The sequence below is a fragment of the Heliangelus exortis genome, chromosome 22 (assembly GCF_036169615.1).
Source record: "Heliangelus exortis chromosome 22, bHelExo1.hap1, whole genome shotgun sequence".
Classification (NCBI taxonomy): domain Eukaryota; kingdom Metazoa; phylum Chordata; class Aves; order Apodiformes; family Trochilidae; genus Heliangelus; species Heliangelus exortis.
The window spans coordinates 836998-864074 of record NC_092443.1 but is presented as its reverse complement, the minus strand read 5'-3'; the positions used below and the strand labels follow the sequence as shown (position 1 = coordinate 864074).

General features: G+C 48.2%; 1 protein-coding gene across 21 annotated transcripts in view; it reads left to right on the top strand.

Moving 5' to 3' along the window:
* EHMT1 (euchromatic histone lysine methyltransferase 1) overlaps positions 1 to 27077 on the top strand; it is a 93517-nt gene that overhangs the window by 21607 nt on the left and 44833 nt on the right. For 6 of the 21 annotated variants that reach the window (XM_071766551.1, XM_071766559.1, XM_071766552.1 and 3 more), the window contains exon 2: positions 23085 to 23172. In XM_071766551.1, coding sequence (XP_071622652.1) covers positions 23085 to 23172 — 88 coding nt within the window. Of the gene's footprint in view, positions 1 to 7956; positions 8095 to 10248; positions 10396 to 14185; positions 14307 to 17706; positions 18005 to 18538; positions 20040 to 23084; positions 23173 to 26468; positions 26612 to 27077 lie in introns of those variants that run through there. The other 15 variants (XM_071766550.1, XM_071766545.1, XM_071766564.1 and 12 more) reach the window with 8 other exon arrangements.

The following is a 27077-nucleotide window of genomic DNA, read 5'->3' as shown; positions in this document are numbered from 1 at the left end:
ATGTGTTAGCTGGGGGCTGGTGCTAGTCCCCTGAGACAATACTGCCATTGAAAATTAATATATTTTTATTATTTTATTCACCACCACTATACTGTAATCTTGTTCTTTTGTCTCCTCTTCCCTGAGGGAGCTTTTGCCTTTCCTGGATCACATCCTGATCCCTGCTTAAGAAAACAACTGTGGGGTTGCTGGTGAGATCAGTTTTCTGATGCAGGGCATCACCCAGGGCTGGGCAGGGAAGGAAGGAGCTGGTGCTGTGCTGGGGCTGGGGGTGGCCAATCTTCCCTTCTGTGTTCCCCCTGTCTGGCTGAAGTAAGAGCAGTTTTATCACATTGGGGTCCTCAAGAGCATTTTCTCTGGGTCTGGTGGTTGGGACTGATTTCTGCACACCTTTAACAGCCCCGTCCTTCCTCTCCCCTCCCAGCCCAACAGGATGATGGAAGGGGCTCCCAGCTTTCCATCATTAACCAGGAGCCTGTAAATGAGCATTTAGTGCTGGCAGGATCACTGAGGTGCTGATCTTTCATCCTTCAGTGTGAGGAAAATGCTGAGAAGCAGGTGCTGGTAGGTGCTGCCTGGTGAGCAGCACCCCAGGAAACATCCTTCTGGTCCTGCCTTTTGGTGGGAACATCTTGCTTTCACTGTCCTTGCTGGCCTGACTGTTCTGGGGTTTTTTGGGCACCTTCATGATGTGTGTTCCTGAGGCAGAAGGTCCAAAGGCATTGCCAGGTCCATGGGTGAACTTCAGGTGGAAGAGTTCACAATGACCACGAGTGATGAGCTGCATCTTTGTGAAAATAAACCCAAAAGCCCCAAGCAAATAGCTTTTTTCTTTTATTTTTTTTGTAAGATCAGTGCTCAGTAGTATTGTCTGCTCTGGATATTTTATTTTGCTGTTTGGTGGCTGTGGTTTGCTTTGTCTCTGCCCATCTATCATGTCACAGGGCTGAGCACAAGTGTTGATTGTGGAACTGGAGCCATCTGGGAGGGCTGGGACTGGGGGAGGGAGGGAGGGAGGGAGGGGAGGCATTGCTTCCAAAAACCAGGTCAAAAACCCAACTGCTGGGTTTTGGGTGGCAGCTCAGCAGTAGCTGCTCATCTCTGTTGGCTTTTCCTGGAGATGCTGGAAAGCCGTGCAGGCCCTGGAGCCTGCAGGAACAGAAGGAATGGGACAGAAGGATATGGAAACTTGGAGGGAGTTTCCTGATGCCAGGGGTCAGGGGTGCATCTGGAGGGCTCATTTCTCAGCCCTGCAGATTCATTGCCTTCCCCACAGAGCTATTGTCTGAAGAGACACTGATAGACATTGGCTGCTGGTTCTTTGTCTGGAGAGAGAGCTGGAGTGAGATATTTCTGTATGTATTTATTTGTGTGTGTGTGTGTATTTTTATCCATCAGCTTGGCTGAGCACTCTCCTCTTCCTGAGTCACTGCTGCACTTTGAAGCAGGTGGAGGTGTTGCCAGGGCTCAGATGATGCTTATGGGGCCTTTTGGAGGTTTCCAGGGCTCAGGAAAAAAACAAGGAATGGATGATTTAGATTTGGGTGAACAACAACAACAGCAACAACAACAAAAAATATCCCCAAACAAACAAAAGACAAAAAAATCACATTTCAAATCTTCCATCTCCTCCCACTTCCCAATGTGCTTTTTCAAGAGTTACAAATGCTTGTTGTTGGCATAGTAACTCCAGGATCCAAGGGAAGCATGCAAATGTACAAGGAGCCATTCTGCCTGAGCAACATGGCCTGAGCCTCTGCAAAGCTGCCTGAAACCTTTCACAAGGCAAAGAAAATTGCCCAGATGTTGCTCGAATAATAATGGCACTAAATATTTAGGTTTCTTTTTTCAATTTGCACTTAAATCCAGAAAAGCTGGCAACGTAGGGAATGCAGAGCCATTACCAGTGGGCTTTCTTTTCTTCTGAAAGACATTGCAGTCCAAAAATATTGCTCAAATCTGTTTGGCCCCGAGTATTGCCAGATCCTCATTAAAACATGTGGATATTTCTGTGGTTTAAGCTGTTCAAAATGCATTCAGGATCCAGTTACATTAAATTAAGCAACAATATTGGCCTGGATGTTGCTGGAGATATTAAATGTGGCAGTTGGAGCACCGAGCAAAATGTTTGCACGTTTTAATTGCTTGATGAGTAATTTATTTATTTATTTTTAAATTTTCTTCCAAGGAATGATTGAGAGCACTTAAAAACTGTCTCTGCTCTCCTTGCTTTGCCTCCTCCCCCTCTCCAGGCTCCAGCATCCTCCTGGCTCCTCTCTTCCCCTTCCAGCCTGGTGGGATGGGAGGATGCTGCTGCCTTCCTGCAGGCTCCTCACCACCTCCTGGGCTGCCAAGAGTTGGTGGGGACCTCCAAAAGCCTTGATGGGAGTCTAAAAAAAAAAATAAATCCCAGCACAGCCCCCCAGAGAGGTGGGCATCACACCAGGCTTTCCCCAAGAGGGTTTTGCTGCCAAGTCTCTGCTCCATTGGGTTTTCCTAAAGATTGCCATGGACTAAATGCTCCCAAACAGCAGCACAGGGCTGCAGGTGGTCCCTGCCTGGTTTGTGCCTGTGCTGGAGGCTCTGGCAGCGTGGGGCTGAGCTCTGGGCAAAGGTTCTGCTGCTGGGAGGGCTCCTGTGCTCCTCTCCCTGCCCTGCAGAGGCACCTCACATCACCAGCTCTTTATTTCTTGGTGTTATTCTGCAGTCCCCCTCAGGAAGGTCAGGATGGGACCAGGGGAGCCCTGCCAGAGCCTTGGGACACATCCATAATACATGGGATGCAGAACCCAGTGCTGCTGGGTGGGGTTTTAATGGGCTGAGGGGGGGGGAACTGCTTTGGTTGTGAATTTAACACATTGTGAGAGCAGTTCTAGATTGGTGCCTTGTTTGTTTTTTTTTTAAGGTTAAAGATAAGGGTAGTTGGGGTATATTGGCAGGTTTTTTTTCCTATAGCCTTTTGTTTGGGGACTTTTCTGGTTGCAGAGCAGGTTGTGTTGTATTCAAATGAGCACCTGGCTGGAAAGTGGCACACAGCAGGACTGGGTGTTCAGTGCCTGTGTGTGACCTGATAGCATTCACACCTCTGGGCTGTCAGACATAAAAAGGGCAGTGAAGAAGCTTGGTAGCCTCAGAATTCAAACTCCTGCTTTACTTTTTCTAGTTTTTTCTTTTTCTCTTTAGAAGTGCACACATTTCTGTGGGATAGTTCAGGGCAATTACAAAACCAACCCTGCAGGTTCGGTTCAATTTCCTTCTTTATTTGAATTTTAAAGAATTCCCTATATGGTGATAAATGGGGATTGTTAATGATTCATAATTGAAGAAAGCAAGTGAAAATATAAGGCATAATGGGGGTCATTACTGTAAATGTGCTCTGCAAAAGCAGATGGGTGTGCTGGGGAGGGGAGGCAGAGGTCCAGATTTGAAGAGCAATCACCATCAACCCTTCTTTAGGCTATATGTTTTTTTTTGTGTCTCTGAAATACACCATGAAGAGGGTCCAAGGCCCAGCAAGGTCCCTGGGAGGTCTGCTGGCTTCAGCATTGCTTGTTTGATGGCTCCATCCCTGTCCCTCTCTTGGCTTTGTCATCTCTGCTGTAGGGGCTGCTTAGGTGTTTGATTTATTCAGGCAGATTTGTTTGTGCCCAAAATGTGTTCCTGACTTGGACCAAAGTGCCTTGGAGCTTGCAGATCAGGGCTGGGGCTTGCAGGAGGGGCTCAGGGGAATGTTCTTCCCCTGGTGATGAATGAGTGTGAGCTCTCTAACACGAAGTGATGGCAGCAACATTCCTTCCCATTCCTGAGAGAGTCCTGAAGGTGAAGGTAACTGATGAGTGCAGGGGATTAGAAATGAGCTGTAAGAACCTGATAAAAATAAATGGATCCACTGCCTCAAATTGCTGGACTCGGTTACTTCGTGTACTTTATGTACACCTTGGTGTCCTTCCTCCAGCACCAAGGTCTGAGCAGAGGGTCCATGGATGAGCATCCCTCCTGCAGTGTTGGTCTGGCTGTATGAACATGGGATGGGCACTGGTTTGGACTGGAGCACACAGACCACACAGCTGCAGGAAAACCTGTGTGTACTCGTGTTACACCACAGCTTTTGTCTGTGCATTGCAGTGGATGCAGCTTCTGGAGTTGTGGGTTTTTTTTTTTCCTTTTTTTTTTTTTTTTTTGACCATTCAGGCTCCTTGGGAATGGGGCATGTTTGGATGAGCAGGGGGATCTGCAGGGTTTTGCAGGAACTTCTGCAGCGTTTTTTTCAGTATGGAGGGGAAGAAGAGCAGTTTGAAACCACAGGCTCTTTGGGTTGCTTTGCAGCTGACCCCTCGCTCTGTTTCTTCCAAAGCAGAACTTGGAAATCTCAGTGTTGCAGGCAGGGCACAGCACACTGACATGGAGACAAACATCCACCCGTGCAGGTTTCCACAGCAGCATCTGAGGCGTGTCAGGAAAGAGGAATGTCAAAATATTCAATGTCAAAAATATTACTGTGATGGTGGCCATACCCCAGGGATGTTCCCCCCATCACCATCTGGGCTAACGTGGTTATTAGCATGAGCTGAGTGAGATCTTTCTTAAAGGGACTAAAAAAGCCCCTGAGCAATCCTGTGAGGATGGGAATATCACCAAGGCTCAGAAACATTGGTGTTTGTCCTTGGTGTCTGCTGATACCTTCCACCTGAAGGTATCATTAAAACACCATAATGGAGCTCATTGCCCTTCCCCTGGGGCTTTGACTTGCAGCCCAGTTCTCCAACAACAACAACAAAAAAAAAATCTGAGGAACTTCTCTGAATTTCTTGCTCCTGTTGGTTGATTCAGAAGTGACTGCTTGGATGAGTCTGGACCATGTCCTGGCCTCACAGATTCACCCACATGGCATCTGGGGGTGTGAAAGGCTCCTTAGTGACTGAGAGTTTACTGCTGTGAATAAATATTTTCCCACCAAAATCACGTTATAGGAAATATTATCCAAAGGGACAAAACACTGATATGTTTGTTACGTACATTGATGTTTGGGGCTTTTTGGTTGGCTTCAGTAGTAACAGGATGAGATTTTTTTCAAGTGCTTGAACTTAAACTGAGATTCCAAGTGAAGTCATCCCAAGCAGTCATCCCAACATTCTTTCCTGCTCCAATCTGGCCAGCCAAGCTGACTCAATAAATCAGCAGCAGAGCATGACTTCACATCTATTTCTCCTGGTTTGTGTTCTTCTGCTCCATACGTTTGTGAAGCAGCAACCCAGAAATTTTTGGCAGTTAATTCTCCAAGCCTTGATTTTTCCCATCTGTAACATGGAGACATTAATACTGCCTACTATTCTCATCTCATATTATAAATTGCTTTATGAAAAGTCCAAGGTATTTTTATTGATGCAGTATATCTAAACAAATCACTATCTGGTTCTTTTTTACTTGGGGATGTTTAGGTGCTCAGCTCTGTGGTAACTCAGCTCTGACACTTTTTGCCCTCCCTCCTCTTTCTTGCCCTGACAGGGAGGTTCTGGGTGTCACTGATTTAGGATTTATTTAGGGTTTATTACCTTCAGCCTCAGGACCTTTGATGTGAGCAGGCTCAAGAGGAGTTGGTGCTGCTTCCCACCTGAGCACTACTGCCTGCCCTCAGTGGGAAAAAGTTGAGTTTAAAACTGGCCAAACACGTGTAGAAGATGTGGTTGCTTTCTTTTTGAGCAGTTCTGGTGTAGCTTCTGGAGCACTGTGGTAGGAGCAGCACAGGATTTCCCTCTTGGATTGTTCCTCTACTCCAGGCAGAGTACCTGGCCTAGGGTAAGCAAATGGCTCTGGTTTTGCTTTTCTGGTTTTTTTTCCTACTTGTCCCCAAGGAAACAATATCAGTGTGTATGTGTTGAGGGGAAAAGGGATTCTTAAATAGTGATGAACTGTGGTTTTCCCTTAGTGCAGCAAGCCAATTGTTCATTAGTGAAATTTATTAATAATTCTCTTACAAACCTTGTTGGTGAGTCTGCTTTAATTGCATCAACAAGAACTGGAAGTATGTATATCTTTATTACATTAAAAAAAAAAAAAAAAGAAAAAAGGTAGAAAGCAATGCTTGCAAATTGGTCTTTGTTTCCAAGGAAACAAACTTGACATGCTTGAGCTGTGCTAGATGCAAACACTGCTAGATTCAGCAGGCATGCCTCGGGATTTTATGGTCTGGATATTATTTTTAAACTACCTCCAATTTAAAGGCAAGACAGAGGATGGGAATAGAACTGGTTGGCAGGGTTTGCCAGTGGGTGCTTCATGGAAGTCCCGTGCAGTGCTGGAGCTGCCCAAGGGGTGCTCAGAGCATCCCATCCTGAGCTGGCACCGGCCAAAGGGGTGCCCAGGGCCTTGGTGAAACCCTTCAGCAGGAGCAGAGAGCTAAGCACGTGCTCTCTCTGCCAATGGGTATGGTTTCTCCTGGGTCACTTTACCAAATGTTTTGTTCTCTAAAAATATTTGAGTAAAATGCAGCGCCTGGCGTGAGACGCTGCCTGGTGTGTTCCCAGGTCACAGGCAAACACTGCCTCAAATAGGTTGTTAAAAAGCTGTGGCTGATGCTGAGGACTGGGCTGAATTTATCAAGGAAGAGATGAGAGAACATTAGGAGTTGTTTGCATAGTGAATCTGAGGTGGATGTGCTGCGGACTGATGGAAATCTTCTGTCATTTGTACAGAAAGTCTGAGTATTTTGTGATTACCTTGAAAGTCTGGTTCAGGTAACAAACCTGGGTTTTGGTATTCATCTGTCACCTTGATATTTCTGAAGTGCTGTGTTGATAAAGTAACTTGATAATTATTATTTTTAAAATACTCCTTTGAAGAATCAAAACTTCAGCACTTAGGCTGTACATACATGGCAGAAATATTAGCCCTGTGTGGATGGGAACCAGCACACACCATCAATGGATTTGATCATCCAGGGGATTATTTTTTTGCTTGGGCCCAGCATGAGGAATAGGGTATATGTTGGAACTTTGTTGGGATTAAATAACCATTTTTTTCCATGGCCTGCAGAGCTTTACTTCTGAAAAAAACAGCTTTGCTTTCTGGAGGAGTTGTGTGAGTTGGTAGGGATCTGTAGGGGATATGTAAAGGATATATACAAAGAAATATATTTAAAGAAATACAAGTTTTTAACAACAGGGAAGTTCCATGCTTGCAGCATGCAGGGCTGTCATCCTCTGGCAGTGGAAATGCCCAGTGGGCTTCAGCATTCTGTGTCTTTGCATATTTTGTTATTTGGAAAACTGGAAAGGATTAAAAAAAACCCCAACAATCCTCTATTAATTCTTCTTTGAGATGATCTTGCTGTGTTGAGGAGACAAGGTAACTGGGAAGGAGTTCCAGGGCTGACTGGTGAAAAACAAACCTCTCATAAAATTCAGAAAACAGAGCACGGAACGTGTTGTGCTGGAGTCTCTTGGCCCCCCTCTTTCATCCTGCTTTTTAACTTTCTTGCAAATGGAGTTAAAATAATCTTCAAGGTGATAGAGGGAAGAGTAGCTTTAGGGTAGGTTTAGCTTTAAGATGGATGGGAAGCACTATTTGCATTGCAAGGTAAAAGCCTCAGTTGAAGCCCGTTGGGAGGTAAAAATAAAATAATATTAATGGTATCTCATGAAAATATTGTAATTTGGGGAAGGCCCAGAGTGAAAAATCTGCTGGGTTGAGTGTCTCTAGGAAATGCTTCTGTTCAGCACAAGGCTTGCCTGAGAACAGGATTTTCCTTGCTTTTGTTCTAAACCCGAGATGCTTTCTGCCTGCGATCCCTGCAGCCAGAGCTTCCCTCCTTGACAAGGGGATGGAAGGAGGAAGGTTGGCTGGGTTGGGATGAATCCTGCACCTTTGCTTTTTTTTTCTTTTCTTTTTTTTTTTTTTTTTTTTTTTTTTCCTAATGACACTTCCTTATGCTTACATTTCATTAAAGCTCTGAAATGGCTGAAGATCAGCCTGTACTGAGCATGCTCCGGGGTGGAGGCTGCACCCATCGAGTGAGATGGATTTGTGGCTGGAGGAGCGATAGGCCTGGAGTCAGGATCTGGAAGGAGCCAGGAGCTCCCCCCGGCCGGGATGGAGGTAGGGCAAATCTGGCTGATTCCTTCCCCTGCCCTGGGGCCAGGGGAGCGAGGAGACCGGATCAAGTACAAACTGTTGGACTGGATTCAAAAGCAGCAGAGTTTAACCACTGACACGAGATGGCTTCAAACTGCTTCCCTGCGGATCAGCGGGGAGGGGTTTGGAAATCCTGACCTTTACTATATAAAGCTCCAGACCTGTCTGGTGGCGGGGTGGTGACATGAAGTGACAGGAGGCAGGGGCTGGCGGGCAGGGCTGGGGGGACTTGCTGGGTTTTGCCTTCATCTTGGAGCCATGTGGCCGGCGGGGCTGCTGATGCTTGGGAATGGGTGCAGAACCTGCTCCTCACCCCCGAGCTGGAGCCCTCGATGGGTTTTGTGGGAGGGTGAAAGAATGTTAAAGCCCAAACTCCTTTTTATTTGCAGCCTGATTTTGCATTCCAAGGACTGCAAACAAACCTTGCCACATCAGGTCCTCCAAAGTGGCGAGGAGAGCAGGGAATACAGACATGTTTGTGTCTTTGGCTGGGAGATTTTCTGTGCTTCTTGCGGGGCTTTGATGTGTTGGTCAGTGGGTTTGGGGCAGGAAGGGGAGCCTGAGGTGTGCTCGGGTGAGCTTTTGGGGTTTGCCTGGAGTTGCCAGCTCATTACAAGGAATGTGTAAGCCCCAGCAGGTATGTGCTGCAGGAGCCGATTGACTCCAGTTGTTGTACAGGCGAGCTGTGGGGTGAAGTGCCAATAAAACATTTACATTGGCTCTGGATGTCTGTGTTAGTGAGGTGTAGGGAAGGTCTGAGCTGGTGTGGAGCAGGGGGGAGATGGTGGCCACAAGCTGCAGCCCTCACAGCCCCTGTCCCCCGTGGGAGGTGTCTGACTGGAGGTCTACACTTGAGTCTGGCTGTAGGTACAGGTAAGGCAAGAGGTTTGCTCTCCTTATGGCTCTGGGAGTGCTTTGGAATGACCAAGTTCTGGTGTTTATTAACAGAGATCCCTGTGCTCGTGGTCTATCTTTAGCCTGCATACAGGAAGATAGATCAGCTCTTGCTTCAGGACAATGCTGGCTGCTTTTCATGGTGCAGTTCAGGGGTGATTGGTGAAGAGCAAAATGTAGATTATTTGATAGCTCTGCCCTGGGTCTGACACAGTTGGGTCAATCTGCATGATGGGTCACTTCATTACCTAAGGTAACTTGCCTGTTTATTGCCAGGTGCTGCATTTCTTGTGTACCCAATGCTTCCCTCGAGTTTTCTGAGCCTGTTTGATAGGGCAGCCCTGCACTCAGATGGTGACCAGCTTGATTATGGGGTTGCTTTTACAGTCTCTGACTGTAAGCCCCAGCTTTCTGGCCATGCAGAACTCCTCTTACACTGTAATGGACACTGGCTTGTTTATGGTTGGATGAAAGCACAAAGAAAAGTGTTTATGTAAAATGAACAGCGTTGTAATTGTACACAGAAATGCAAAGGTTTTGATTTTCTTTGGCTCTGGTGGGGGCTGCTTCTATGGCTTCCCAGAACTGATCCTGGTGGCTTTTTCTCCTTGTGTGACTGGCACTGAGGTGACCTCAGCCCCAACTTTTCCTGTATGGTCTCTCTGCCTTGATGAAGAAATTTGACTTAAACAGTTTCAGATGCTGGAAAACCACTGGTGTGCTAATTTCCTATTGTGCTTGTGTGAAAGGTGTAAGGTAGCCTTAAAGACCCACTGCCACCTTATGGCAGTTGCTGAAAAGCAGCCTCTTTAGTGCCAATTCTGTACACACATCATGCTTGCTTTATTTCTCCTCTCTCCTTAACTATTGATATTTGCATGAAGGCAGGAACTTTGTTTTTAAAAGAGTTCATCTGCACCTTCTGCTCTGTGCCGAAATTTGCAGTGTCAGAGGAATTGTTTGTAGAGCCATCAACTGCAATATTTCATCAGCAAGTTCATGATTTGGGGAGAAATACAAAAGCATCATGAAGCGCTGATTCTGCTCCAGTGAAGAACTTGCTTGTTTTCACATGAGTGCCCTAATTGTTAACAAAAAAATAAATTAAAAAATAGGTGTGAGGTCAAAGACCAGGGAGACGTTGGCCACGTGAGGCTGAGGATCTCCAGCGTCACAGAACGTTGCAGCAGGAGGCAGCTGGGATGTCAGCAGCCATTTTTTTGCAGCCATTTTTTTGCAGCCATTTTTGCAGCTGTCAGAAGGCTCCTTCTGAGGTTAGCAGGGTGGCTTTGCAGTGACATGGCTCTGGTCCCCACCCCACCGACTCTTCCCCCACGTGGAACAATCAGAGGTTTCTCTGTGGAGCACACGGTGAGTGTGGGTGAAGCCAGGAGCTTGCTCACTGCTGCTGAGGTGGGAGAGGCAAGGGATGCTGTGTTCAGGACCCTCCTGGAGCAAGGCTGTGGGTGTCTGGGAGAAGCTCTTGCTATGTGGTAGCTGAATGAGGAAAGGGGAGAAATTGTGGGTTTGGGTTTCTAAAATAGAAGGAGCCGTGGTTACTATATGTTAAAGCTGAAGGAGTTTCTAACTGGGAAGTGTTAGGGATACAGTATGTTCTAAATTGCAGCTGTCTGGCCAATATGCTTCTAAATAAAGTTCTAGGATTGCCCTGTAAATGAAATACTCAACACATATTACCAAAACATAGCAACATCTCCCAGAGAGCTTACATCTAAACATCTGTTGCAACAGTGTTATTTTTTTGTTTTTTTGTTTGTTTTCCTCTTTTTTTCCTTTTGGTGTGTGAGATGTATACAACACATTCAACAAACATTTCATGTTTCCTGTTAAGTAAAAGCATTTTCAACTTTGCTGGGGAAAGAGAGGGAGGGAGGGTAAGAGATGCTTGGAAACTTTTGGGGGGAAAAAAACCCCAAACTAAACAGGTTTTGAAAGGTGGAGAAAGCTGTGATTCCAGCAGTGTTCACAAATGACTGCCTGCCCCTTCAGGGCTGTTACCCAAGCCTCGAGCTGGATATTTGGGTTCCCTTGGAGGATGCTGAGGACACTGAGGGTGGCCTGGGAATGGGTGTTCTGGTTGGGAAATGCTGTACATGGTGGCTGAGGAGGGAAGGAGGCATTTTAACAGCTCGTGGCAGTGGTTCTTAGCAGTGCAGAAGCAAATCAGGATTCTAGCAGAAATACTCAAATATCCAAAGTGCTCTCAGCTCTTTGGGATCGCTTCTGAGGAGGCTGAAAGGGAGCTTCAGGTTTGAAGCAACTGGAGGGTCTGGAAGGAGAGGAACCTGATGGAAATAAGGAAACCCCCTTGTATTTTGCAGAGCTAAATATTGTTCTTCCCATAGAAAGTAAACTCTCCCATTGCCTCCCACTTGTGCCTCCTCTGCAGTGGAGCTGTGAAAATGCTGAACGCAATGGTGTAATTAAGCAAAAGCCCTGAGGAACCCAGTGTCCTTTGTGAAGGGAGGCTGTTGTGCTGCTGCCTTCCTCCTGAAAAATGTGGGATTGCTGAAAGGGATATTTGAGCCCTGAATCAGGGAGTGGAGGCCAGAGAGCCATGGTATAAAAACACCTTGCAGTTTTGTAGCTGGTAGAGGATGTTTGGAAAAGGAGGTGCGATGCTGTCTTGTACCAGCTGGGTGGGGAATTTCTGGGGAGTACTTGGGTTAAATAAAAGGGAAAGCTTCATGGGGCATGGGCTTGTTCTTATCCTCCATGATCAGAAAAAACATTTCCTTGGCTGGCCTGGAGATGGGTCTTTATCCAGCTGCTTACAAAAGAGCCCGAGCAGTGCCAGACCCCTGCAAAATGGGGGAAATGAAGATCCCGGGGCTCTGGCAGCCCTGGGGTGGCAGTACCAGACTGAGCAACCCTCTTATGGTCTGGAAGCTTCTTTCTCCTTTTGAATAGCATGAATGTAAGGGCTTATTAATCAGCACAGAAGCATCCCCTGTGAACGTGATGCTCGTGCAGAGCTGCTGCTGGTACGGAGCAGATCGATCGCTCCACTCGAGTTGGTTGGTGAAGCATCTGCAATGCCCTGATCAGCTTCGATTTTGGTTTATTTATTTATTTATTTTAACAGTGTTTAGTGCTTTCAAGGATGACTGTGAGATGTGCAAAGCATCCCTGGTAGCTTCTGCTCTCAGTGTCCATTTAACCTGAGCAGTGAAACCATTGCCAGCGTTGGGCTGTGGTGGGTGCTGCCCGCCTGCCCCCGCGCTTATCTCTGGCAGGGGATGTTGACTCTGGGGGTTCATTGACACTGAGTTTGTTAATAGCTTTGTTTCTCTTTCTGTGTTTTTAATGAAAATTTGGTCATTTCATGCTGCAAGGAAGGGCAACGTGTTGACCGCTTTAAAGCCACCTTTGGAGCAACATCCGTCTATGCTGTTGGGTTTTTGTTGCTTTTGTTTGGGGATTTTCAAGTTTGTCTTAAATGAGTTACATCTACACCCCTGATCAGAAGGCCAGGAAAATCTCATTTTGTGTATATTAAAACTTAGGATTTACATCAAACAAAAACCCAGTGGGTGAAAGAGAGATCCTTGCTTTATGCTGTCACCTCAAATATTCCTTGCCCATGAATTTCAGTCATCTCGATTTAGCTTTGTGTGTTTTAAGTGTTTAGTACTGAAACTTCTCCAGAGTGGGGAGAGAAAAATAACATCCCCGTAGCCAAGGCAGATCTGTACCAGGCTCCTTTGCTGCTTTAAAGCAAACGTGCTATTGCTGCTTTGCAAATGTGCCCGGACTGAAGCAGCTTCTTGGGCAGGAGAAAATGTGGTTTGTGGATGTTCCCAGCCTGCCCTAAGGCACTGGCAGGATCAGTTCCTGTGGTGCTGAGCAGAGAGGAGGGGATGGGTAGAGCAGAGCAGGCGAAGGCTTCGAGCTTGTGCTGCAGCCTGAACTGACATGTCAGCTTTTGGGGCAAGGGAAAGGCAAACAGAATCCTCGAGGGCCTCAAAACCTGACCATGGATTTCCGTGGCCATTTCTTTTTTTCTCTCTACAGCACAGGCTGCTCCCTGCCCCCTCAGCCCACTGTAACACATTGCCTGCAACTCCTCTTTTCATTTCTACTGTTAATTATCTTCTGTGCTCTTACGTTTTGGAAAACTTTTTTTTTTTTTGATTTGGCCAAGAGCACAAACAGGTGGTGCCACAGTCCATTGCTGAGTTTCCTCTTCCTTTTGGCCTCCTCTGCAGGGTTCCTGTCCGCCCTCCTGCTGCAGGGTGGGAGGTTCTCCAGAGCCTCCTCCTGCCTCCTATAAATGCCAGGCTGGTGCCTGAACCCCTTCCAGCCCAGCTCTGCTTACAGATGTGCTGCCGAGTTGCTCTGGTGGAGCTTGAGCAGATACAAAGATTGCCAAGACTTTCTGCTTAATTGTTAAGTAGAACTGAGACAAACTACTTTTATTTTGAAGCTAAAATGTCTCCTTTTATCTTTGCTTGCTCGGCCAGCTGTATCATACGGCTTGACATAGGCTGAGCTCAGAACTCCTGCACCTAGTGGTGCTCGATCACTTCATTAGGGTTTTCCCCCATTGTTGTATTTTTCCCTCCCTTCTTTTTAATGCCTGTGCTTGTGATACCCTTTTGTGGTTGGCTGTACCAGGTCAGGTTGTCTTATCAAATCCCCAAAGTGAAAACCTTCAGCTCAGCAGATCAGATGCAGTTGCACAGTGAACCAGTTTAACCCGTGTGCCTTCATCCCAGCACCCAGGGGTCGGGTGCTTCATTAGGCAGAACCAAATCAGCAGGGAATGTCCCCAAGCTGGGCAGCATCCCACCCTGTCCCTCCTGCTTCTCCTTTCCCTGAGGGCAAGGGCTACCCTTGAAGGCCACTGAGACGGCACACCTTGCTCTATGGTTTAAAAGGCTTTTTTAAATATAATTTTTTTAATGCACCTTTTTTTTTTTTTCCCTTTTTTTTTTTTTTTTTTTTTTTTTTTCTTTTTTCCTTTTGAGGCCAGTGATCAGTTTTTCTGAGGCCTTGGCACCCTGTCAGGAGGTTGACAGATGCTCTGCATTACCGGTGGGTCCCTGGGATAATCGCGCTCCAATGGACGCCCTGGAGCCGGCAGGTTCTCTGTGAAATGGCTGCAGCTTGGAGGGAGCAGTGAAATGGTCTCCTCTGGGCATGCTCACTCTGTAGAGGGAGCTTTTATCACATGAGCAGAAACTGAATCACTGCTCATGAGGATCTGGAATATGCAACTCTTTGAGTCTTCATCAGAAGAAGACAACAGATGTCGGCAGGTACAGCAGGGTCCAGCTCCCCTGGCTGCAGGCAGGCAGGTTCCTGCTGCTGGGGAAGGAGGAACCTTGGAGAGGAGGAAGAGAGTTGGGGGAAATCATGGCTGGGGGTTGTTTATTTATTTATATATTTGTTCCTCTCTACCTTGGTTTTGCTGCCCCAGGCGGGGAGGGCAGGCGGGTGCAGTGGGTGCTGTCAGGAGGAGGCTGGCCTGGCTCTGTCCCTTCCCTCATTGTCACCTTCTGCTGTGCCATGGGCTTGCAGGGACTTTGCAGCTGACATCTCCTGCCTCCTGGGAGGCTTGGGCTTTGTTTCCTCGTGTTCGGGTGGTCTTTTATTTGTCTTCCAGGTTGGGGAGGTTTGTTTGGCATGGTTTCATATATTTATTTATTTATTTATTGGGTGCTTTAAAAAAAAAAAAAACAACACAACATTTTCATTTTATAAAGTGTGAAGTTTCTGGAAAATATGGTTCTCCCAGGAGCTCTCCCTGCTTGCAGCTCTTGTAAGGAAGAGGAGCAAACTCTGGGGTTCCCAAGAAGCTGCTTGAAGGATGAAGTTCCAAAGGGGAGAGGAGGAAAGGAGAGGAGAGGGCCTGTGGCCTCATGGCACCTCCTCACTTGGGTCTCTTTTGACAGCCTCTGCTTGCACCAAGCAAGCCTACAGCAATTCTTCAGCTGGAGGCAGCAGCCAAGATTATTTTACCAGGAAGAAACAAGCCTTTTTATTTTGGGGTGGCTTTCTCCCCTCTCTCTTCTGTTTTATTTTTTAATTATTTTTTTTTTATAGCTTGCAATCCAAGGGAACAGCTGATTAAAACTAAACATCCGTGGTTGTTTTCATGGCAGGAGGCCCATGTCTGCAGCTTGTTTTGAAAGCAGCCTAAAAATCAGACCCCTGGCTCTGCCGTGCTCTTGGGGTGGTTTTATTTTTTTATTTTTTTTTCCTGTCATTCATGTTTCGTGCAGACAGCTCTGTTGGCTGCCACAAAGCTCGGCTGGGGACACTGAATGTCCCAGGGCCATGGGCAGCCCATGCACCCTGTCAGTGGGCAGATCAGCAGCCTGGGCTGGCTGGGCTCTGGGGACAGGGTTGTGCAGACACTCTGTGGAATTTTCACTTGAGGAGTGAGATGTGAAGATGGCATTTAAAAGCTTACAGGGTGGCCTGTGATACCTAATCCGAGTCTCGTGTCTTCACTGGACGAGAAATATGCCCACTATTTGTCATCTAGAAGATACGTGCTGAAGGAGAAGGCATCGGGAGGAGAGAAACAAGATTTCTGTCCAAGAGTGAAAAGCAGAGGCCTTGACGCCCTGCCCTGATCATCAGCTCCCATCCTGGGAACAAAACGTGCTTTGGGCTTGATGAAGGCTGAGGAAAAAAAAACAAGCCAAACAAACACCGGGGTGTGTGCAACGTGTAGTGGTGACCAGGGTGACACTGGTGTGACAGCTGGCCCAGAACACGGAATGCTCCATCCCTGCTGGCTGGTGCCCTTTGAAAGCCTCTGCAGAGAGATGCTGCACAGCCTGACCTACTTTGGAGAGAAGAGAGAAACCCAAGGGCTGGACTTGGTGCTGCTTTCCAGCAGGGGTTAAGAGCCCCAAATTTGGGGCTTTGGGGTTTTTTCCCCCCCCCCTTCACTGACTTTTAAGTGCCAGCACGAGCTCTGCCCCTCTTCTGAAGAACATCTCTGGGCAGCACTGGGCTTTGCAGCACCCAAGGGGCACATTTTCTGCTGATTTGACCCCGGACAGACCAAGCCTGAGCCTGGCAGTGGGGGTGCAGGACCTGGGGGCTCAGGATGGGGCTGTGGCTCCCCTGACCTCTGCCCCATGGTGCCATCTCCTCACCACCCCGTGCAATGCCAGGGAGCGATTTTATTCAGGAAAACAAAGAGTTTTAAGGAGCTTCTTTGGCCAGCTGGTTTGGGGGAGGGCTGGCTTGATTACTGCTGCTTTTTCCCTGAAGTTTTTCTCTTTCCTGTGCCTACTCCTGGAGCTGAGAGTGGTCGAGGAATGGCCTCAGTGGGAGAGCTCCCTGGTTTTTGGTTCATCCGAAGGGCTCGGGGCTGTGGCAGCTCGTGAGGCTCAGGACCATATGTTCCTGCAGTGACATGTAATGTCAGTGATTTGGAAAGCAGATCAGGAATTTCTAACCCTTAACTACCATCTTCAGCCAGTTAATTTTGACTCCTGTTGACTCAGAGCTTTGACACCAGCCCCTCTTTGCAGGGGAGACCCTTGCATCCTTGATCTCGTGGCTGGAGGAGAAAATGTCTGGTGATGCTGGATGGTGGCATTGGTCCTGCAGGGGGGCAGAGGAGGAGGAGGAGGATGGGCAGCAGTGCCTGCCAGGATTTACAGTAGTCAGGAAAGCAGCGGGTGTGAAGCTCACACACCGTACGAGCTAATTGGAAACTGTCCTTAAATAATAATAATAAAAAAGAAAGAGTAGAGGAAAAAATGTAGAGCAAGCTTTTTAAAAAATATTCCGGGATCCAACAGAACAGCTTGCTTCTTCCAAACCAGGCAATGTATTTATCTTTTTCCTTCAGTCCCCATCAGGAGGGGGCAAAGCTGGTGGAGGTGGTGGGGTTAAGAAGCTCTGAGGTGCGAGTGTCCTCTCTGCAATGCTGCCATGCTGTGTCGGAGCAGCAAAGCAGGCTTTTCACAACTTGTCCTTGTTCCAAGGATGAGGAAACCTCCAGCTCTTCTGGCATTTTCTCTCCGTCACAAGTCAGAGCTGCTTTCACCTGTAAAGTACGATCAACACAGACGGGGAGAAGAGAGAGGGGCTGGGAGCAACCTTGCAAGGCTTTTCATGGAGCTCTTGGTGTTAAATGAGGAACTTTTCCCCTCCTCCTCTCCTCATTTTCCTGTGTGCCTGCAAAAATACTCTGGTTTGCATTTAAGGACAAAACTCTATGTGCTGGGACCAAGCCAACTTGTTTATTCAAGGGAAACACCATCTTTCCAAGCCTTTCCCTTGCAGAGGAAGGCCTGACAGAGGATGGCAGACTGGGCTGGGGATTATATTTTTAGGTGACATCGAAGCACGGTTGTGATTTGAAGAAGCTAAAAATCATGGCTGGCATTTTGCATCCAGCTCTGTGGGACCCCCCCGCCCCCAAAAGGGGTTAAATTCTCCCTCCAGAGCAGGTGGATTTGGACCTAAAATCAAGGAAGGGGGTGGGGAAAAATAAAAACAGGAAGAAAACAAACCAAAACAAAAACAACCCAGAAGAAACAACAACAAACCCACCAAGCACAACCCCCCAGCCCTGCTGCTCTCCAGGCTTTTGCAGTCTCCCTTCTCCAGGGCAGCTTTTCCTGAGGAGGGGTCCGGGTGGGAGGTGATCCCCCCTCTGCTGTGCTGCTGCCCAAAGATGGCAGGTCAGGCTGTGGCTGTAAACAATGCAGTTATGAAATGGCAGCGCCAGGCCGAGCTGAGCATGCTCGGGAGGGAGCTGCCTGTAGGGGGAGGTGAGCCGGGGAAGATGATCTAAATCAGTGCAGTTCTTGGGATTGAAGGAAAAGGCTCCACTCTTAATGACAGAGCAGAAAAAAAAGGCCCCACGCCGGGGACGAAGCCCGGAGGCCATGGAGGAGAGGGTGTGAGGATCTCCCACCTCCAGGACTCCGGGTGCTGGGCAGCGCCGTGTCCCTTTCCCACCCTCCAGGAGAGTAAAGCCTTGGTGAGGTTTTGCTGTAGTTATTAGAGGGACAGGCCCCAGGGTGCAAGTTTTATTATTTTTATTATTATTTTGTCTTTTTTTTGGTCTCTTTTCTTTTTCTTCCTTTCTTCTTTTTCCCCTCTCTCTCTGACTGCTTTTCCCGCTTGCAGACATCGCTGCCTGGAGGTGACCCAGCCCGAGGAGGTGTGGGCAGCTCAGCGAGGTCCTCCAGCTCCTATGGGAAGCCCACACGGAGCTTTCCCTCCTCCACCATCCTAGCAAACCCTTCTGCCGGGATGGGCAGGGGGAGAAAGAGCTTCTGTGATGGTTTGGGGGTGGGAGGAAGAGGAGCATGGAGGCTGGAGAGGTGCCTGGGCCCTGGTTGATGGGCTTGAGCTGCCAACCTGCTCGCTTCCAGGCTCTTCTTGATGCTGCAGTTTTATCCTGGCTAAGCCTTCTTGGGATCTGGGGGTTTCTGAAATGGCTGGTTTGCTTTTGCTAGAGCTAGTGATGGATCTTGGTCTCCATTCTAGGTTTTTCTTTCTCCCTTCCCAGCTGTACTTCTGGCTCAACCTCAGCCCATGGAAGGAGGAGATGTCTTTGTCTGCTGTGGATTTACACTTGCCTGCACATACAAGTTGCAAGGGCTTTAACTCTACTGAGACACAGCTCCGTGGGTACAGTGCTTCCCAGCTGGTGTCTGGGAGATCAGCCTCCCCTTTACAGGAGGGGCAGGGGCTCTGCAGACCCCCCCTCATCTGGAGCCTGCTCACCACTGGGGACCGCGGTGTCTTCCGAGAAGTCACTTGAAAGTCCTGTTGTGTTTCATGCACGTGTCTCCTTCTTCCCAGCTGTTGCATGCAGGGACTTGTGCCTCATTTCTACCCTTCCCCTTGGTTTGGGAGTTGATTTGTGTGGCTGGAATAGGAGAAAGGACACGGGGGTAGAAAATGTGGCTTTTGTTTCAGGAAAAGCCTGGATGAAAAGAATTCAGGAAACAAAAGAATGGCAAAGAGTTTGATTTGGGGACAAACTTCAGGCTGAGGGCAGTGCTTGTTGTGAGCTGTAGATAAAATTCCATGTTCACATGATTGCACGAGGCTTATAAGGAAGTGGCCTTAATCAAGAAGGAAAACAAAAAAGAAAGAGCTTTGAGACTGGTGCCTGCTTTGTAGGCTGGGTATTCTAGTGGTCACCTTTCCTTCCTTCTCCAGATTAAATATTTCTGCTGCTTCTAATGGCAGGCCCGTGGTCAGCATCCCCATGAGCAGTGATCCCAGACCTTGCCCGAGCACAGCAGAGCTGAGCAGCACTGATAAGTGAGGAGCCTTCACCTGCCTGCAAGCATTTTCTTAATCATTGCTTCCTATACAACTAACGACCAAATATTTATCTTCTCTTCAGGCAAGGGTTATTATAAGCAAATTTGTTTGGGTTGTGTTGTTTTATGTATTTCTTTTAGGAGGAAAAGAGAGGAAAAAAACTGGAGACTGTTGCTGCTGGGGTTGCATCATGCACTGGGAGCTTTGTCTCTCTGCCTGGCTTGCTGGGTGCATTGCAACCCTCCCTGCTCCCTGCATGGGAGGTGAAATCCTGAATGAAGGGCTGCAGAGAGCTCTGCCAGCCAGGGAGCTGGTGTTGGGGTGCACGTCCCAGCTGCCTGTGGGAAGTGTGCCCCATGGTGTCACCTCTGAGGGGTTGGTGTCCCTTGGATGTGGCTTCACAGGATGGGTCTGTCCCCCTCTGGGGTCTGTGGGCAGAGCACGGGAGATGCTGCTGCCCCAACCAGGAGCCAGCAGAGTTTTAAAGAGATCCTTCTGCCCCAGCCCTCTCTCAGAGCATCCTGCTTTAGCATGGCTCCAACCTAAATAATGCTGCTGCAATGCCTCGGGTTCCCGGATGGTTGATTTTTAAGACAAAAAAAAAAAAAAAAAATTAAAAAATAGCAAGCTGGACCTTGGTGAAGACAGACATCTTGGCACATCAGCCTCTGCTCCTTCCTGGGCTGCCTGGAGAGAGCTCTGGTTCCTGATGTGACTCTGGTCTCCTGGGCTTGGTAAGCTGCAGTATGTTGGAGTTTAGCTGTGCACATTTTGTCTTTGCCTATAAAACCTGTTTGGACCTTGTGAAGGGCACCAGGATGGCTGGTGGAAATGTGGAAATGCCAAGGAGGAGGCTGAGAAAGCTCCCTCTGTGCTTCCCAGCCTTGCTCTTTTTCTTTTCTTTTTTTTTTTTTTTTTTTGTTTTAAAGGCACCACTGTAGTTTCTGTTCATCATCTGGAAATGGTGCAGAGCCTTTCCTTGGCTTGTCTGCCCCATCTTCCATCCCCTCCAAAGACCTGGCAGAGGAGAGGAGCCCTGTTTTCTTGTAAACAGAGGTGGAGAAGAAAAACTAACCCAGCATTAGCTCCTCTGCTTGGATCCTCGTGGCTTCTAAAGCCATTCCAAAGACCTAATCAGTCTTTCTTAAGACGCAATAATTTTTTCCTTCCCCTTGAAACCTAAAAATAAACAGGTTGGGGGGTGGGGGTGGGGGGTAGCACTTGTTTCCTGGTGGTGTGTTCACTTTCTGGAGGTTCTCCAGCCACGGAAGGTGAAAAATCTGCATGGGGTCGGTGAGAAAGCTGCGGGGAAGGGGGGAAGGAGGAGGAAAAAGAAATGGAGAGAGTGAGACTTTTATTGTGAAGCAGGCGTGCTGGCAGTTGGCTTTGTTGGGACTGCTGCAAGAGCAGACATTGCTCGGCAGGGAGGGTGGGTATAGGATTTCCCTGGCAATCGGGAGCTGGAGACGGATTGGGGCCTGGGGAGTGGGAGCAGAAAGGGAAGTTTGCTTGGAATTTAAGGGAGAGAGGAGAAAAAAAAAAAAAAAAAAAGCCAAAACAACCCCAAACCCAACACACACACGCACACAAATGGAGGTATTAAGACTGGTGGTGAAGTTGCTGTGCAGTTGGCTGGGTGGGGATGAGTGGGCAGGGGTGGGTGCTGAGTGGGTGCTGGGGGCTGCATCTGCTGGGTGCTGATGGGGAGAGCGATGGCCTTGGGGGGCAGAGGCTCTGAGCACTTTGCAGGGATTTCCTGTAGTTTCCTTCTGATCAAAAAATGCTTCAAAATTCACAGTTGGCTTGGTTTTTTCGTTCCCCTTTGATTATTACTTTGTTTTCTACCTCGATGCTGAGTTTCTGTGTGTTTCAGAGAGGTGTGGAGGCTGCAAAGCTGCTACTGGCAGGGGCTGTGTGCCTGAGATAGGGACCAGGAGCCACCAGCAGCTGCCACCTCTGTCACCCTTGCCTTGGCACCCAGCTTTGTGTTCTGGCAGGAGACAAGCAGTGGTTTCTTTCTGGTTCTCTTGGCATTGAGAATTCTGCTTCAAGAGCAGCTGCCTCTGGCCTGGCCCTGGGGCAGCCCCAGGCTGCTGGTAATGGCAGTGAGGAGGCAGGGATGGTGTTTAGGTGCTGAGCTCTGGTTGATTCCAGGGTTCCTGCAGTGGTTTTTCTGCAGGCAGGATGGGCTGAGCAGCAGCAACACCTCTGGGCTGGGGGGCTTGTGGCGTGGGGTTGCTGCTTGTAAGATAAACTGAAAATTGAATGGGTAAAAATGAGCTGCTGGGGCTTCCAGCATGAGTCACTTCAATGGCAGGAATATCCAGAGCTTTTCTTGTTGAAACAATGGTTGGAGAAACAAGGTTGTCTCTGTTAGACCGAGGCTGTGACAAGGGGCTGGGTGCCCTGCTCGTGGTGGGAGCCACTGGGGTGCTCCAGCTCCCTGCACTTCCCTTGGCAGAGGGAACAGCCTTGCAGCAGGGTAACTCCAGGAGAAGAAGGGAGTTATTCCCAGTGAACAAGAGGTCTGGGTACAGTAGATGTAGGGTTTACAAGCAGATGCTTGCTACAAGGATATATATATACATATAATTGGCTTAGCAAATAAAGAAATCTGGTGCGTGTTCAAACTTTGGGCTGTGTTTTTCTGATTGTTTCCTGATGGAAGCTGCTGGGCAGTGTCAGCTGGAGGTGTGTTCTGTTCCAGGATACCTGCTTGGTTGCCTGAGCTGAGGTTGCAGATGCTTCTGGCTTGCTTTTCTGTGTGTGTCTGATCATCTGAAGGTGGTTTTCTTGGGTCACGAGTTCTCTCGTGCTGGGAGCATCAAGATGTGGCCTTCCTCCACCTTCCTCCTCCCCAGAGGAGCAGTCCTTGAGGGTGCCCTTCACTCCTTGTGGGCTTGGCAGGTGGTGGTGGCTTTCCCAAGCACCCTGTTTGTCCTCCAGGTTCCTCTTTCCCATCAGCTCTGTGTAGATTTGCAGAGGATGGCAGTGAGGATGGTCCTGCTCTCATGGGAACAAACCTGATGGGGTGGCTGGAAGCAGCAGGAGCAGCCCCAGAGCTCCCTACGCTGCTCATGGCTGTCATCTCCCTTTTTACAGAAAAATTAAGAAAAAAAAAAAGGGGGGAGGGGCATGGCAAATTACTTTCTATAGAATTAAAATCGGAGCTCATTAAGTTTTCTAAACCTGGATGTTGTGAATGGTGCCTCAGGTGCAGCTCACTGATACTTTGTGTCATTCTGTAAGTTTTGTTGAATGAACTGCGGAAAAACCTGAACCAACCAGCAGAAGCCTACTTGGGCTGCACATGAGAGGGAATGATGTGTAATGAGAAGACGGGGATCTCCTTCCCCCCACCTTAGACCTGAGAAGTTTTTTGAGAATAAGGCTCATCTTGAGGTGCCTTCCATGACCATGTCAATCCATGCCTGCTCAGACAGACTCAGTGGATTCCCAAGCAGTCAGGAAACCTGTCTGGCTGCAGTTTATCCCAGAGCTGTGAGGTCTCAGGTCTCAGGCTGGGGTGCAGCTTGAAGCCCCCCAGCTCTGGGACGAGATGGGGCAGCAGCTGGGTCAGCCTTGGCTCTTGTTATCTTTGACCTGTGCCTCCGTGGCAGTTTCCTGGCAGCTTTATTTTGCAGAATGAGGTTTGCCCGTATTGTAAACAGGATGTGTCCATGATTGTCTCTTGTTTTAGATGCAACATGTCTATGAACCTTGAGCTAAACCATGTTTGTTGTTTTTTTTTTCCCCCTCCCTTCTCTCCCCACCCCTAGCGAGCAGTGCTGAGTAAGGGAGACACAAGGAAAGAGGCCTGCATGAAGACTGAGCTGCTGAAAGACATCACCAACAATAAAGAGGAAGGTGAGCACCTGCCCTGACTGAGGGCCAGATCTCACTCCTGAGGTTGGCACATGATGGGAACAGAGCTGAGGGCCTGGAGATGTGCTCTGTCCCCCGAGGCCCTCAGGTGGTTCCTTCTCCTCCTCTGTTTACTCTGAGCAGGGCTGTTTCCCAGAAGATGTAAATTTGCTTTTCAGTCCATCCATCTCCACCCACCTGAAGGAGAACAACTCACTTTCACTTCTGCTTTGGGGTGGCAGTGGAAAGCAAGGGAGTTACTTTGAACCTCCTCTGTGTGCCTGGTTTGAGCTGAACTCTGATCCCTGCCACGCAGTGCCCTGGCTCCTTCCTCCCTCTCCTGAAGTTAACTTTCTGTTTTCCTCTTGAGTTTCTCTGTTGCTCCAGAAGAGGCACTGATAGCTGCAGGATGGCTGCTGGGTTTCCCTGCTCCACACCTTGTGTCCCTGTGGGATGTATCATTCCATCTGCATTGTTTCAGCTCCCTTTCCTTTGCAGGATGCAGCACACACATTAATGATGAAATCTTTCCTGCGTGGTTGTCTGTGGGTTGCATGAGCACAATAACCATGTCATTGGGATTGGGAAAAAAACCCACTGCCCTTTATCTTTTCCCTCCTTTTTTCCATGACTTGATCTTTCCTTTACTGGTTACTTCTCTGTAGGGCTTTGATGTGTTTTTGTTCTCTGCTCCTTAATAGAATCTTAGAAAAGCACTGACCTGGCCCCATCAGCATATCTGGTCTAAGCTAGGAGCAAATTTTGGACTTGGTTCAGGTGTGTGTGAGTACAGCATTGCTTTATCTTCTGTCCAACATCATGTCTTGTCAAGCTGCTCTAGTTAGAAAGTAAAGCTCAGAACAGGCAAAATACTGAATGCTGTGTCAGATGTGGCCATGGGGCTTGCATATTAACTGGGAGCACGTGAGTGCTGCTGCTGGTGCCAGTTGTGGATGGACCTCTGATCTGGGCAGGCCAGAGACAGGGTTTGAGATGTCAGGGGGAGGTCATGGTGCTCTGAGAGGAGGCTGGCTTGTCTCAGGAGTGTACAGCCAGCTTTTTTAGCTCTTGGTTGATGTTCAGGTAAGCTTTGAGATCTGTGGAACTGAAAATTGAGAATGAGAGTGGGAAGAGAGACATATCTGTGGCTTGTATGTCTTGAGTAATAGTAAATACTGTGTGACAAAAGGAATCTAAGAACTCTCCCTGTACAGGGACAGTCTCGAGGCTTCACATGGTGCTCAGCTTCCAGCCTCTTGTCCTGTTCTGTTCCTGGGGAAGGAAGGGTCCTAAAACATGAGCTGCATAGTCTCCATTCCTGTGGTAATGGCTGAATTGTATCCTCCCTTCCCAAGCATACCATGTGTGTAGAAGACAATAATTTGTGTGATCCTTGTGCTGTGTGCTTTGTTCTTCTCTGACCTTTGTTACCCAGCTGGGATCATCACAGGAGTTCAATCAGTTAATGTCCCTGAATTCTGTTAATAACAGTGTTCAGTGTTGGCAAGGAATTTACATTTTTGAGTGTTGTGTGCACATGAACTCACTGCAGCAGACCTGGAAGATGGCATGAAGTAGTTTCTCTGAGCTCTATTTCCTGGCTCAGGGATGGGTGGGAACATCTGGAGCTGGGATACACGAGCTGGAAAACTGCCCTGAAGCCTGAGATTTCTCTTTCTAAGTTTGCTTGAACAATTGTTTCCCTTGGTGAGGAGGATGAGCCCAGCACCCTTTAATGTCTTTGTCAGTGACACAGAGAGTGGGGTCAGGTGCAGGCTCAGCACATTTGCAGGTGACAGCAGGCTGGGTGCTGTGGCTGGCCTGGCATCCAGAGGGACCTGGCTGAGCTGAGACTGCTGAGATGATCCCACACTGAAGGAGTGAATTAATTTCATGCTGGCCATTAAGCTGCTTGGAGTCACTGCTGGGATTGCCCTGGGTCAGATGCAGTGTACCCAACCTGCATCGTCCTGAGCAGAAGTTGCTCTTGGTTTTTCTTTTTTTTTTTCCTTCTTTTCCTATTCTGACTGTTGGCATGTCTGACAGGAGGTGGGAAGCAGTGACACTGCCAGAGGGTGACAGTGCTCCAGGGCACTGGGAGGAGCAGCACTTGTGTTTTGGAAATACCAGGCCAGGTTTCTGGGTGGATATCACCCACCTTCATGAATTTAAAAGGGTGGAGGGAAGAAGAGACCATCAGTAACTCCCCCCAGAGAGGAACTTGGCCTGAAACACTTAATTCTCATCCTTTCTTGGCTTCAAAGTATTCTGCTTTTTGGCTTCAACAATAGAGATGGTGCTTTCCTTCCCAGTGGATACAGCTCTGACCATCAGTTCTCTCCAGTCTGGATGGTTTCAGCCCCATCCCTTTGGCATCCTTTTATGTCAGTTGGGCTTCTCAATGCTTTACAGTTTTCTTTTTCTCTTGACTTTGAGGAGGACGTAGGGAGGAAACTGTTGTAACACAGGGATTATAAGCAGGTGCATTTCTTGCTTTTAAAAGTTTCTCCAGCAGGACCGTTGTGTGTCAAATAAAAAGGACTGTGGTGTTCTAAAGATTATCTGCAAAGTGCTCAAGGTAAAAAAAATGTGGAAAATGTATGTGTATATAAATGCATACAGTGCTTACACCATTCAGAAGCCTCAGCTTTTTATTTGAGCTCTGTCTTTGCTTAGCTGAGAGTTTGATGTTCCTCTGGCAGGAGCTGGAGCTGCCCTGTGCTCTGTGCTGGGGGCAGGACAGGGGCACTGCAGTGTCTGCCCTGCTCAGCACAGAAAACATGTAAAAGTTACAGAGCAGATAACGTTGCATTTGGTTGTAGGCCTTTTTTAAAATTTTTAATTTGTATTTTTTTCCTTAGATCTTGCATACTTTTCTTGTTCTGTCTCATTGAGCAGTGAGATGTGAATTTTAAAACCATATTTTTTTTCAGAGCATTCTGATAGTAATACTGAGATTTGAGCTGATCATCTGGCTCCCTGCATACAGAAAGTTTCTGGTGGTTCCTCATCCCCTGTGGCCTCCACAGAGGTGGTTTGGTTCCCTCTGGCTGTGGCTGGGGGGGGCTGAAGCTCATCTCTTGGACAGACCTGGGCTGTGGGAGGTGTCCCTGGCCATGGCAGGGAAGGCACTGGGTGATCTTGAAGGTCCCTTGGAAGCCAAAGCATTCTGTCATTCTGGAGTTCTGGGTTCCATGGCTGCAGGGTTCTGTGGTTTCTGGGGTTCTGTGGTTCTGTGTTTCTCTGACTTGGAGGCAGAGCCCCACAGCAATTAGAGCAGTAGCCTGGCCTGGGAGGGCAACTCTTGTTTTCCTGTTACCAGACCAGGTGTTTTGATTGTGAGAACCAAAACTGAACTGGGTTACACATCTTGCTGAGCTACAGAGCTCCTGACATAAGGCAGTTCAGTTCTTCTTGGGAATCTCTGCAATTGGAACTTCAGGTAGGACTCAGGGATGATGAGCTCCTGCAGTTGGTGGGGTGGCTGTGGAGCCCTGTGCTGCTCAGGAACTCTGTTTGCTACTATTCCAAAGTATTTATTGATTTATTTTAGTGCTGCCAGAAAATGGAACAGGCAGCTGGAGATAATCTTTCCCCCCAGAGGTTTGTCCCAGCAGCTCAGGACAGCCCTGCCTGCAGGCTCAGCTCTGTTGGAGGCTGCAGACCCCATTCTGCTCAACCCACTGGTGGTGGGGGCTGGAGCTGGAAGCCACAGAACCTTGGATCACCCTGCAGCCTCTGCAGGTGTTGATGGGCAGGCAGAGTGGGTGCCTAATCCTGTTAAATCAGAACCATACCCCTGACTCCTGCTGCCAAGTTCTCCCCTTCGTGCAACCTCAGGGGCTATGGAATTTCATATCTTTGTTTTGTCAAATCTCAAGTCATACAGATTTGGGAGCCTGGTGCTT